Consider the following 14272-nt stretch of genomic DNA (forward strand, 5'->3'; position numbering starts at 1 on the left):
TAGGAAAGATAAGTAATAAAAAGTAACAAAAACAATAAAATTGGAGCGTCACAGAGCAATCGGTTTTAGCTGCCGGGGTCAGTGACCCCCATTTTAAAGCTGGAAAGAGTCAGGAAAAAAAGGGCAAATAATTAAAAAACTATAAAAAAATAAATAATGAAGACCAATTGCAAAGTTGCTAAGAATGGACATTCTATAACATACATAGGGGCACATTTACTAATCCACGAACATCCGAAAAGCGTCCGAATGCGGTTTTTTCGTAATGATTGGTATTTTGCGACTTTTTCGTCGCCGTCACAAATTTTTCGAGCGCTCAATACGAAAAAGTCGCGACAATTCGCGAAAGCCATAATGGCTATGAAAAAGTCGCGACAATTCACGAAAGCCATAATGGCTACGAAAGAGTCGCAACAATTCGCGCAAGTCGTAACGGCTACGAAAAAGTCACGAAGGTGACGAAAAAAACGCAAAAAATACGAAAAAGTCGCAAAATGTTCGTTTCCAATCCGATTTTTTCCCATTCGGATTTGTGGATTAGTAAATCAGCCCCTAAATGTTTATATAAAGAGGTTATAGAACTGTCTATTCTAAGCAACTTTTCAATTGGTCTTCATTATTTATTTCTTCATATTTTTTTTCACATTTGCCTTTTTCTAAAACTCTAAATAACTGAAGAATCATAAAAAACGAAGACCAATTGCAAATAGTCTTAGAATACCAATGTCTGCAACTACCCCTTTCATTCAGCCTACCAGCTTTCAAATGGGGGTCACTGACCCCGGCAGCCAGAAACTTTTGCTCTGTGAGGCTCCAGTTTTACTTTTATAACTTGTTCTTCTATTTAGGTCCCTCTCCTATTCATTCACCATCCTCTCATTCAAACTGCTCCCTGGTCACTAAGGTAATTTGGACCCTAGCAACCAGATAGCTGCTAAAACGCCAAACTGGAGAGCTGCGGAACAAAAAGCGAAATAAATAAAAAACGACAAACAATAAAAAATGAAGACCAATTGCAAATTGTGTCAGAATATCCCTCTCTACATCATACTAACAGTTAACTCAATGGTGGAAAAACCCCCATTAAGATACTCACTGTGATTTTTGTCTATCAACACGACTTCCTTATAAGTACAGTTATTTTTTGTATTAATACAGAAAGAAAAAGCAAAAGGAATCTGCCAATCACGCCATCTTCCCAAAGAACAATTGAGATGGGGGTTGGCCAGGGTATGTGCGGAAAGTTTTATTTAACAAACTGCAAGAAAGAAGGAATTGGCTAAATGACAGTGACAGCACTCATTGATGTGTAGCATAAACAAGCAGGAGTTGTTGAATGACAACTCCCAGGAGCCTCTGATAGGGCTAATGCACTAAGGCTGGGGGTGGGTCATCTTTAAGCTAACTTTTAGTATGTTATAGAATGCAACTTTTGAATTGGTCTATATTTTTTATTTGTTATTGTTTTAAAATGTTTTCCCTCATTCCAACTCTTTGCATTTTTTAAATGGGGGTCACTGACCCCGGCAGCCAAAAAAACCATTTCTCTGTGAGGCTCCAGGTTTATTGTTACTTTTTATAACTTTCTTTCCTATTCAGGCCTCTCCTATTCATATACCAGTCTCTCATCCAAACCACCCCCTGGTTGCTAAGGTAACTTAGACCCTAGCAACCCAAATATTGCTCACTAAATCATACTAAAAGGTGGACAACCCCTTTATATTGAGAATAGATCCATGCCACCATTAGCCGGGATTGAACCTAGGCTCCCTCTGTGGCACTTCAAGTTCAAATTACCACTTTTTTTTCAAAAATTCTCCACAACCTTACAGTTTTCCCAATACTGGGGCTTCCAATATAAGGCAGGGCCTACAGATGTCGAGGTGCAGGGGTGGCTGATGGGAGCGTGAAACATAAACCCACTGGGGAAGGGAAATTAAGAGGTGAGTGTCAAAAGTCCACAGCTGTTGCCATAGACCTGACAACCAATGGGATGAAGCGCTGATAGCCCACTGACCCATCACAGGCCCCGCACCTTTTTTTTCCTCCCCCCATTCAGCGTTGGTTTACTCTTTACATTCTTTGCCATTCACCTGACTTTTTTTCTTTTACCTCAGATGGACCCAGCAATGCAAACAGCTATTTATCCCCTCACGTCAGGAAGGTTAAAGCTGCAGGCTCCGACTATAAAAATATAAAAAAAATGTCAGGGCCGCCATCAGTATTCACGCTATTTAGTAAACAAGGCCCTACCCTGGAGGGACCAATATAATAAGCCCCCCCCAACCACCTGTGCCACCTGGCTGCTGGGGTCTGCCAACAAATACCTCTGAGCCAACCAATGAAATCCTTTCATCAGACAAGCTTGCATTCTGCCAATCATCTAAGCCGTCTCACAGGGAGGAGCAAGTACCTGATATAGTGTAGCTGTTTGGGGCAGATAATGGAGTACAAAGACAAAGCTTAGCCCTGGGAAGTTCCATGTAGGTTTTGTGGAGGGCAGCATTGTGTGTTACACAAGAGCCACACATTTCCTGTGATTTATATCAATATGAATGGTATTATGTAAAAATAATGTGCCCCCTCATGGCAAATAAAAGGGTAATAGCAGTCACCCAGGAACAAGCTGTATTTCTCACACACACAAACTGCAGGCTGTCTCATGTACACACTGGCACAAACACAGACTGTCTCATGTACACACTGGCACACACACAGACTGTCTCATGTACACACTGGCACACACACAGGCTGTCTCATGTACACACTGGCACACACACAGGCTGTCTCATGTACACACTGGCACACACACAGGCTGTCTCATGTACACACTGGCACACACACAGACTGTCTCATGTACACACTGGCACACACACAGGCTGTCTCATGTACACACTGGCACACACACAGGCTGTCTCATGTACACACTGGCACACACACAGGCTGTCTCACAAACACGCTGGTACACACACAGGCTGTCTCACAAACACGCTGGCACACACACAGGCTGTCTCATGTACACACTGGCACACACACAGGCTGTCTCATGTACACACTGGCACACACACAGGCTGTCTCACAAACACGCTGGCACACACACAGGCTGTCTCACGAACACACTGGCACACACACAGGCTGTCTCACGAACACACTGGCACACACACAGGCTGTCTCACGAACACACTGGCACACACACAGGCTGTCTCACGAACACACTGGCACACACAGGCTGTCTCACAAACACACTGGCACACACAGGCTGTCTCACGAACACACTGGCACACACACAGGCTGTCTCACGAACACACTGGCACACACACAGGCTGTCTCACGAACACACTGGCACACACAGGCTGTCTCACAAACACACTGGCACACACAGGCTGTCTCACGAACACACTGGCACACACACAGGCTGTCTCACGAACACACTGGCACACACACAGGCTGTCTCACGAACACACTGGCACACACAGGCTGTCTCACAAACACACTGGCACACACAGGCTGTCTCACGAACACACTGGCACACACACAGGCTGTCTTATGTACACACTGGCACACACACACAGGCTGTCTCACGAACACACCGGCACACACACAGGCTGTCTCACAAACACACTGGCACACACACAGGCTGTCTCACAAACACACTGGCACACACACAGGCTGTCTCACGAACACACTGGCACACACAGGCTGTCTTACAGACACACTGGCACACATACAGGCTGTCTCACAGTCACACACACACAGGCTGTCTCACGAACACACCGGCACACACACAGGCTGTCTCACAAACACACTGGCACACATACAGGCTGTCTCACAGTCACACTGGCACACACACACAGGCTGTCTCACGAACACACCGGCACACACACAGGCTGTCTCACAAACACACCGGCACACACACAGGCTGTCTCACAGTCACACTGGCACACATACAGGCTGTCTCACAGACACACTGGCACACACACAGGCTGTCTCACAAACACACTGGCACACACACAGGCTGTCTCACAAACACACTGGCACACACACAGGCTGTCTCACGAACACACTGGCACACACAGGCTGTCTCACAAACACACCGGCACACACACAGGCTGTCTTACAGACACTCTGGCACACATACAGGCTGTCTCACAGTCACACTGGCACACATACAGGCTGTCTCACAGACACACTGGCACACACACAGGCTGTCTCACAGTCACACTGGCACACATACAGGCTGTCTCACAGACACACTGGCACACACACAGGCTGTCTCACAGACACACTGGCACACACACAGGCTGTCTCATACACTGGCACACATACAGGCTGTCACACAGACACACTGGCACACATACAGGCTGTCTCACGGACACACACTCACAGGTTGTCTCACAGACACACTGGCACACACAAGCTGTCTCATGGGCACACTGGCACACACAGGCTGTCTCACAGACACACACTCACAGGCTGTCTCATGGGCACACATACAGGCTGTCACACACAGGCTGTCTCATACACTGGCACACATACAGGCTGTCTCATACACTGGCACACATACAGGCTGTCTCATACACTGGCACACATACAGGCTGTCTCATACACTGGCACACACAGGCTGTCTCACAGACACACTGGCACACATACAGGCTGTCTCACACACTGGCACACACACAGGCTGTCTCATACACTGGCACACACAGGCTGTCTCACAGACACACATACAGGCTGTCTCACACACTGGCACACACAGGCTGTCTCATACACTGGCACACACAGGCTGTCTCCCAGATACACTGGCACACATACAGGCTGTCTCACAGACACACACTCACAGGCTGTCTCATACACTGACACACACAGGCTGTCTCACAGACACACACTCACAGGCTGTCTCATACACTGGCACACACAGGCTGTCTCATGGGCACACATACAGGCTGTCTCGCACACTGGCACTCACAGGCAGTCTCTCTCTCACACACAGGCTCTCTCTCTGTCTCTCTCTCACACACAGGCAGTCTCTCTGTGTCTCTCTCTCACACACAGGCAGTCTCTCTGTGTCTCTCTCTCACACACAGGCGGTCTCTCTCTCACACACACACACACACACAGTCTCTCTCTCTCACACACACACACACACACACACAGGCTCTCACACACACACACACACACACACACACACACACACACACAGGCTCTCTCACACACACACACACACACACACACAGGCTCTCACACACACACACACACACACACACAGGCTCTCACACACACACACACACACAGGCTCTCACACACACACACACACACACACACACACAGGCTCTCACACACACACACACAGGCTCTCACACACACACACACACACACACACACACACAGGCTCTCTCACACACACACACACACACACACAGGCTCTCACACACACACACACACACACACACACACAGGCTCTCACACACACACACACACACACACAGGCTCTCACACACACACACACACACACACACACACAGGCTCTCACACACACACACACAGGCTCTCACACACACACACACACACACACACACACAGGCTCTCACACACACACACACACACGATGTGGGAAACCCTCAGTCACATGTCCCCTTCCCGCAGCGCTTTACAGAAATGTGTCCGTGCTTGTTGCCGGGGGAAGACACACACACACGGGGGGTACCACCCCAAGCCCTTATTACAATCCGCCTGTGACTGGCAACGATCGCTATCAGCCGGCTCATGATATTGCCATTATTTCTTGTTATCAGCCCCGCCCCATATCTGCTTAGCCCCGCCCCTTGGCCCGCTTAGCCCCGCCCCCCACGCTTCCCTTACAGTGAGAGAGTCGGTGGAAGCGCTAGTTTCCCAGTGAGAGAGTGCGGGAGCGGCAGGAGCAGCCTGAGTGGCGCAGCGCTAATCTGCCCAGCGCGGTATCGCTCATTCCCATTACCTGTTGTGTACATGGCGGACTAAACTCCCCCCGACCCCCCGACCCCGGACGCCCATGGCTACAGCGCTATATACAGACTCGCTGTGGGAAAGGAAGTAGCGACAACTCAGCCTTTAGTCGCGCTGCTGGCGACTCGGTGCTTCAGAACGTGATGCGACTGCAGCCTTGCAACATGTGTGCCTTGCAAAGCCAGCCTTTGGGAGAATCGCATACGTTTCCCTACAGACTGTAATAACTTTCCACATCGGACGATCGTTAGATTTTACAGATTTTATTCATTAGTATTTTTTTTTTGTAATCTGAATGATAATTTTCCTCCAGTTTATTCGCAAAGTCGATATTTTTCCCAAAAAAGAAAAAGTCCCGTGTTTGTTGGCATTTGTGTGCGACTGAAACATCTGTAGGGATGAGCTGCCTGCTCAGTCACACACACACCCCCCTCAGGGAAGAGCCGTTCCTCAGCAGCTACAGACTGGTGGGCAAGGAGCTGGGCAGGTAAGGTGCTACTTTGGCAGCTTTTTTTTACTCTTGTGTTACATACAGTGTAACCTTGAAACTGCTCTTTAGTTAGGGTGAAGGCACACTGAGCTACTTAGTAGCAGCTACTGAACTCCAGAAAATCCCCTGCCATAGACAATACTGAGAATTGCCTCTGCTAAACACACGTAGAGACAGTTATCCGTAAATGATCAGCATTGTCTGTTTTAGTAGCCGTGACAAGTAGCTGCTACTAAGTAGCTCCGTGTGTCTTCACTCTAAGGGCTCTGGTACACGGGGAGATTAGTCGCCCGCGGTAAAACTCCCTGCTCGCGGGCGACTAATCTCCCCGAGTTGCCTTCCCCCTGCCATCCCACCAGCGAACATGTAAGTCGCCGGCGGGATGGCAGACGCAGCGGCGCGATTTCGCGCAAATCGCCGAAAAAGACTCGCAAGGCTTTTTCCCGAAATCGCCCCGCCGCGTCTGCCATCCCGCCGGCGACTTACATGTTCGCTGGTGGGATGGCAGGGGGAAGGCAACTCGGGGAGATTAGTCGCCCGCGAGCAGGGAGTTTTGCTGCGGGCGACTAATCTCCCCGTGTACCAGAGCCCTAACTGCAACACAAGGGACAGTAAGGGTGAAGACACATGGAGCTACTTAGTAGCAGCTACTTGTCACGGCTACTAAATTTCAGAAAATCCCCTGCCATAGACAATACTGAGAGTTGCCTCTGCTAAACACACGTAGAGACAGTTATCAGTAAATGATCAGCATTGTCTGTTTTAGTAGCCACAAAAAGTAGCTGCTACTAGTAGCTCTGTGTGTCTTCACCCATAGGGCAGGGACACATGGGGAGATTAGTCTCCGCACGGCTAATCTTCATTGTTGCGGGCTCCCTGCAATGCCATCCCAGCGGCTAGAATGTAAATCACCGGTGGGATGGGCGATTTGCCAAAGTTGGCTTGAAAGGAAACTTTGGCAAATCGCGGCGCCATGTATGTCATCCCACCGGTGATTTACATTCTACCTGATGGGATGGCATTTCAGGGCGATTAGTCCCCCGCAACAAGATTTGTCACGCAGCGACCACCCCCCTTGTGTGTGTCACAGCCCTAAGGGCTCTGGCACACGGGGAGACTAGTTGCCCGCGACAAATCCCCCTTGTTGTGGGCGACTAATCTCCCCGTGTGCCAGAGCCCTAACTGTGGCCAACCAGGTATTACATGCTATAAATAATGGATGGAAGAGCTAGATTAAGGGTGAAGACACACATAACTACTTAGTAGCAGCTACTTGTCACGACTACTAAACCCCAGAATATCCCCTGCCATAGACAATACTGAGAATTGCCCCTGCTAAACACACATAGAGACAGTTATCCGTAAATGATCAGCATTGTCTGTTTCTATAGCTGCTACTAGTAGCTCCGTGTGTCTTCACCCTAAATGCTATAAATAATGGATAGAAGAGCTAGATTAAGGTTGAAGGCACACGGAGCTACTTAGTAGCAGCTACTTGTCACGGCTACTAAACGCCAGAAAATCCCCTGCCATAGACAATACTGAGAATTGCCTCTGCCTCTCCGATAGATATCTGCCCGAAATTTGGCCAGGTTTGATTTTCCCATCGTTATTTATTTTTTATACTTTATATTTGCCTTCCTCTTCTGCCCCTTTGCAGCTTTCAAATGGGGGTCACTGACCCCGGCCATCAAAAACTATTGCTCTGTGAGCCTCCAGTTTTATTGTTATTACTTTTTATTCCTAATCTTTCTATTTAGGCCCTCTTCTATTCATATTCCCAACTCTTGTTCAAGCTACTGCCTGGTTGCTAGGATAAATTGCATCATAGCAACTAGTTAGTTGCTAAAATACCAAATTTGAGAGCTGCTGAACAAAATCCTACATAACTGAAACCATCAAAAATAAAGACCAGTTAGAATATCAATGTCTACATCATAATAAAAGTTGATTCAAAGGTGAACTACACACATGGTGCTACTTAGTAGCAGCTACTTGTCACGGCCAGAAAATCCCCTGCCATAGACAATACTGAGAATTGCCCCTGCTAAAACACACGTAGAGGCAGTTATCAGTAAATGATCAGCATTGTCTGTTTCTGTAGTCGTGACAAGTAGCTGCTACTAGCAACTTCGTGTGTCTTCACCCTAAGGGGGTGACACATGGAGCTACTAGTAGCAGCTACTTGTCGTGGCTACTAAAAAAAAAAATGCTGATCATTTACTGATAACTATCTCTACATGTGTTTAGCAGGGGCAATTCTCAGTATTGTCTATGGCAGGGGATTTTCTGGAGTTTAGAAGCCTTGAAAAAGTAGCTGCTACTAGTAGCTCAGTGTGTCTTCACCCTAAAAGCAGCAACAACCAAAGTTGCTGTGTGACCTGCACCAGTTAATTATGACATAAATATATATATACCTGTACTTCGACATTGATCTCTGTTAATATACTGTATATTTAAACCTAATATGTACATTATTTTGGTTTTACCATAGATCTGTCAAATTCTGGGGTAAAATTCCTTCTGTCCTGGCAAAATGCACTGCGCTCAGTTATTCTAATGGTAAATTGTCTCGCTCTGTAGAAATACATAAAGGTGGCCATACACGGGCCGATTCTGGCTGCCGATATGGGTCCCTTAGACAGATTCAGCAGCTAATCGGCCCGTGTATGGGCACTACCGACGGGCCTGCCCGACCGATATCTGGCCTGAAATCGGGCAGGTTAGAAAATCTAGTCGGATCGGGGACAGCATTGGCTCGTTGATGCGGTTCCCTGACCAACTTTGCCTATACCCGTCATTATAATGGCCCCAGGGCCAAACGATTGAATTATCCTGGATTCTCCCGATATCGCCCACCCGTAGGTGGGGATATCGGGAGAAGATCCGCTCGCTTGGCGACATCACCAAGCGAGCGGATCTGCCCGTGTATGGGGACCTTAAGTCATAATGATTTATCTCACTATTTCCCCAATGAGCTGCTTTTTGCAATTTATTCAGACTGTTCTAAATATCTGCATGGGGGGGGGGGGGGGGGGGTGCCATTTCATGGAAGGACGGAACTGCTTTGGAAGCTCCAGGCAGTAAAAGTGTTTGCCGATTGTTCCAAAGGGTTAACATTCCTGTGCATTCAGGCACAAATCCCAGTCTGACCCATCATATCCCAGTGAAGGGGCCACACAGCGTCCCTGGGAGCCGTATGTAGTGCTGTTGTGAGATGTTTGAAATACCTGCTGTGTGTGCGTTTCCCAACAGATCATTAGCCCTCATTATAACCTGTTTGCTTTAGCTCTCTGCCTTGATTATACCCTTTGTCCAACTGGGTTATGATAATAGAGAATCTTTATTTCCCAGGCTTGCACCCAGGTGTGACTGTACGTGGCTGGAATCCCAGTTAAGTTTTTTTAATTAGATAAAAACAGGTGTATATAGAGCTTGGCATAGGTTGCCAAAATCATTTCACAGTATTCTTCATTATTATTATTATTATTATTATTAATAAAGCGCCAACATATCCCACAGCGCTGTACAATAAGTGGGTTTTATACATTGGACATACAGAGTAACATATAAAGCAATCAGTAACCGATACAAGAGGTGAAGAGAGCCCTGCCCAAAAGAGCTTACACTCTACAAGGAGTAACATATAAAGCAATCAGTAACCGACACAGGAGGGGAAGGGAGCCCTGCCCAAAAGAGCTTACACTCTACAAGGAGTAACATATAAAGCAATCAGTAACCGATACAAGAGGGGAAGAGAGCCCTGCCCAAAAGAGCTTACACTCTACAAGGAGTAACATATAAAGCAATCAGTAACCGATACAGGAGGGGAAGAGAGCCCTGCCCAAAAGAGCTTACAATCTACAAGGAGTAACATATAAAGCAATCAATAACCGATACAGGAGGTGAAGAGAGCCCTGCCCAAAAGAGCTTACACTCTTTTACCCCTTATAGGGGTTGTTCACCTTTATAATAGAGAATGCTATTCTTATCTGCAACCGGTCTTAATTAAAAAAAAAAACTAAATAATTAAATTATTTCGCTTTTTGTTCCAGTTTGGAATTTAAGCAGCTGGTTGCTAGGGTTTAATTTAACCTAGCAACCAGGCAGTGATTTGAAAGATGAGGTTTAATCATGGACAACTAATTTCCTAGTGTGCCAATGCCCTCAAATACTGTATGTTAAGTGAATAGAAAGCTGGGGCATTCCCATCAGGTGAACGTCATTTTGGGGACAAGACCAGTCAACAGGCCAGTCAGCGGGGTATTGGATGGTGGGATTATGCCGATGGCCAATGCAGGGATCAGTTTCACTGAGTGATCAGTTTAGACTGAGAAAACGGGTCACTTGGGTTGCTGGAAGATAAAGTATCCTTCCATGGCAAGTTAACTGTGATCTAGTGATGAACGAGTTGACTCAAAACCCGCTGGACCCTTTAGTTGGATGAGTTGGGGTTGAAATTTGAGCGACCGTTGCAGATTTGGGTTGGGGTCAAACTGGGCAAATACACTCCTCCTCTGCTCTCAAATATATCCTGTTGTGGAACCATAGGTGCTTGCACCAGTATAGTATGGAGGGGAAGGCTAGGGTATGGGTTGGGTGTGGGTCAAACTGGGCAAGTACACTCCTCCTCTGACCCAAAGATTTCCCTCTTGGTACCATTAGTGTTTGCACAAGTAGAGTATATAGGGGGAAGGCTAGGGTATGGGTTGGTGCAGGTCCTACAGTAGCAACATATTACAGGTTTGGGTCAAGAGCAGGTTCTGCAGGTTACATAGAAAAGGGAATCATTTAACCATTAAATAAACCCAATAGGGCTGTTCTGCCCCCAATAAGGGGTAATTATATCTTAGTTGGGATCAAGTACAGGTACTGTTTTATTATTACAGAGAAAAGGGATCATTTAACCATGAAATAAACCCAATAGGGCTGTTCTGCCCCAATAAGGGGTATTTATATCTTAGTTGGGATCAAGTACAGGTACTGTTTTATTATTACAGAGAAAAGGGATCATTTAACCAGTAAATAAACCCAATAGGGCTGTTCTGCCCCAATAAGGGGTAATTATATCTTAGTTGGGATCAAGTACAGGTACTGTTTTATTATTACAGAGAAAAGGGATCATTTAACCAGTAAATAAACCCAATAGGGCTGTTCTGCCCCAATAAGGGGTAATTATATCTTAGTTGGGATCAAGTACAGGTACTGTTTTATTATTACAGAGAAAAGGGAATCATTTAACCATGAAATAAACCCAATAGTCTATGGGAGATCCTCAACCGAGAGGTCTACATGTAATCTCAACACTGGGCCATTCTGCTGCCTGTACGGACACGGCCACCTTTAGGGCAATAGCACACGGGGCAATTTCTGACAGTTTGGGTGCTGTGGTTTTTAAACTTCATCCATTAACTCGCAGTTTTGAAATCAGGGAACTCACAGCTCCCAAAATATCTCCTCTTCTGCATAAAGCTTATGAGTAAGGTGCTCTGGGCTGAATAATGTAGGTGTGTACAGGGAAGTTGGCAGGCCTCTCTACTGCAAGGAATCCATATTATGCATGCTGTATGTGTGTATATATATATATATATATAATCTCCTAAAAGGGTAAATGACATTAAAAAAAATAAAAATAATTTCTACACATGTAAAAGATACTTTTAGAGATTATACAATGTCTAATTTTCAATGAAATGTTTCCAGAGCCGTCACTGACATTTGACCCTGTTTATCAACATCTCCATTCTCTCAGTGTTCTGTGTTCTATAAAGTTGATCAATTACCTTCTAGGCAAATTCAGCCGTAGGTGACCCTGCATGGAGATCTGCTTCGCTGAGCATTATATATAATACATTGTGTATATTGAGGTTTTTAAAATTCTAAAGAAAACACCTACATTCGTGAGTCATTGGGACAGGGGTGGATGATAAGGGTTAATTGTGCAGATTATGTGTCATTCACACCAAATCATCAGCTAGCGGGTGGCCGGTAGCCTATGGAGTCGCACCAGAGCTAGACATTCAAGCTTGGCCGCTAATTGTTTACCTGCCTTTGTGTGAAAACGCAATTTGTCTAATCCCGGGAGTTCCCTCTGCTTCCAGTGTCGGCAAACTCATCTGTCACCCACTGAAGCCGGACGTGGGGATCAACAATAGGGATAAAGCCAAGCTCTGCAACAAGATGAGCTAAAGGTCCCCATACACCATAAGATCCGGATCTTCTCCCGATATCCGACACCTACGGGGGACCGATATCGGGAGAATCCAGGGTAATTCAATCGTTTGGCCCTGGGGCCAAATGATTGAATTATAACGGCGGGTATAGGAAAAGTCGGTCCAGCATCAACGAGCCGATGTGGTCCCCGATCCGACTAGATTTTCTAACCTGCCTGATTTCAGGCCAGATATCGGTCGGACGGGCCCGTCGGTAGTGCCCATACACGGGCCGATAAGCTGCCGAATCTGTCTAAGGGACCGGTATTGGCAGCTAGAATCGGCCCGTGTATGGGCACCCTAAGGCCAATGCCGCACAGGTCTTTGAGAATCAACATCTTCGTTGGTATGAGCCTCCTTCCTTGCCTGCGTCCGGAACCATTGCGTCGGCCCGGGTTCAGGCACATGCGGAGGATTTCAGGGCGGATATGCATAATTGCACTATTGCACGCCGAAATCCACCACATGTGCCTACTCCCAGGGTCACTCATTGGTTCTGGGTTCAGGCAAAGAAAAAGGCTGATGACAGCCTAGGGGGTTAATTCTCGGCCTGTGTTTTTCCGCAGGCCCAGAATCAGCCGCCGGTGGCATTAACCTAAGAGATTATACAGCAGGTGACTTACAATCTAAAGGTGCCCATACACGGGCCGATTCTAGCTGCCGATATGGGTCCCTTAGACAGATTCGGCAGCTAATCGGCCCATGTATGGGCACTACCGACGGGCCTGCCTGAAATTGCCCAGATCTCGATTGGGCAGGTTTGATTTTTAGTCAGCTCAGGGACCGCATCGGCTCGTTGATGCGGTCCCCGAACTGACAGACGCCTATACCCATTGTTCTAATTCGATTGTTTGGCCCCAGGGCCAAATGACCAATTTAGCCCGATATGTTGGGGATATCGGGAGAAGATCCGCTCACTTGGCGACCTTGCCAAGCAAGTGGATCTTAGCGTTTATGCCCACATTTAGAGGTCCCTGTTTTGCTGGTTCCACAGTAATTTATAAGCACAGCACACAATAGGAGACTACATCTGTTATGGTAACATAAATCCACTTTTTTCAGGTTTGGCCAAACCCTGAATCATTCATACAGGATTCGGCCGAATACAGATCCGAATCCTAATTGCATAAGCCAATCAGGCTATGGAAGGGTTCCCTCCATTGACGCTCAGGGCTGAATGGTCAGAAATGGAGGTAGAAATAAAACAAATTCCACCTCCACCTGACGATTCAGCCCTAAACGCAGATGTTGCCCAATCAAAATCTTTTGTCTCACCCAATTGGCGAGATGACTGATATCTGAAGCTTTTATAATATCGGTCGTCTTGTCGATCCGCCCTACACACACCAAATATCATAGGAAAAGCGTTTTCATATTATAATATCAATGTGTCTATGGCCGGTTTTACTGTTCCTGTTCCCTATTGCTTTCCACCTCTTTCTTTATGGTGCATTATAATTCAATTTTGGTTCATTTAGGAGTTTGTATTTGGCAAAATCCTGCCGAAAAAGGCTGAATCTTTGCCTCATACCAAACCGAATCCTGGGTTCGGTGCATCCCTAGTAACATGGTATCCCTGCATGGTTAG

The 14272-nt window shown here is 46.7% G+C and overlaps 1 protein-coding gene across 1 annotated transcript in view; it reads left to right on the forward strand.

The window, feature by feature from the left end:
- The first annotated feature begins 5613 nt into the window (after nucleotides 1–5613).
- Nucleotides 5614–14272, forward strand: part of LOC101732252 (serine/threonine-protein kinase 17A) — a 31329-nt gene continuing 22670 nt past the window's right edge. The window contains exon 1 of the mRNA XM_004918717.4: nucleotides 5614–6469. Within this exon, the coding sequence (XP_004918774.1) occupies nucleotides 6381–6469 (89 nt within the window). The 5' untranslated portion in view covers nucleotides 5614–6380. The remainder of the gene's footprint in view (nucleotides 6470–14272) is intronic.

The sequence above is a fragment of the Xenopus tropicalis genome, chromosome 10, assembly GCF_000004195.4.
Source record: "Xenopus tropicalis strain Nigerian chromosome 10, UCB_Xtro_10.0, whole genome shotgun sequence".
Taxonomy (NCBI): domain Eukaryota; kingdom Metazoa; phylum Chordata; class Amphibia; order Anura; family Pipidae; genus Xenopus; species Xenopus tropicalis.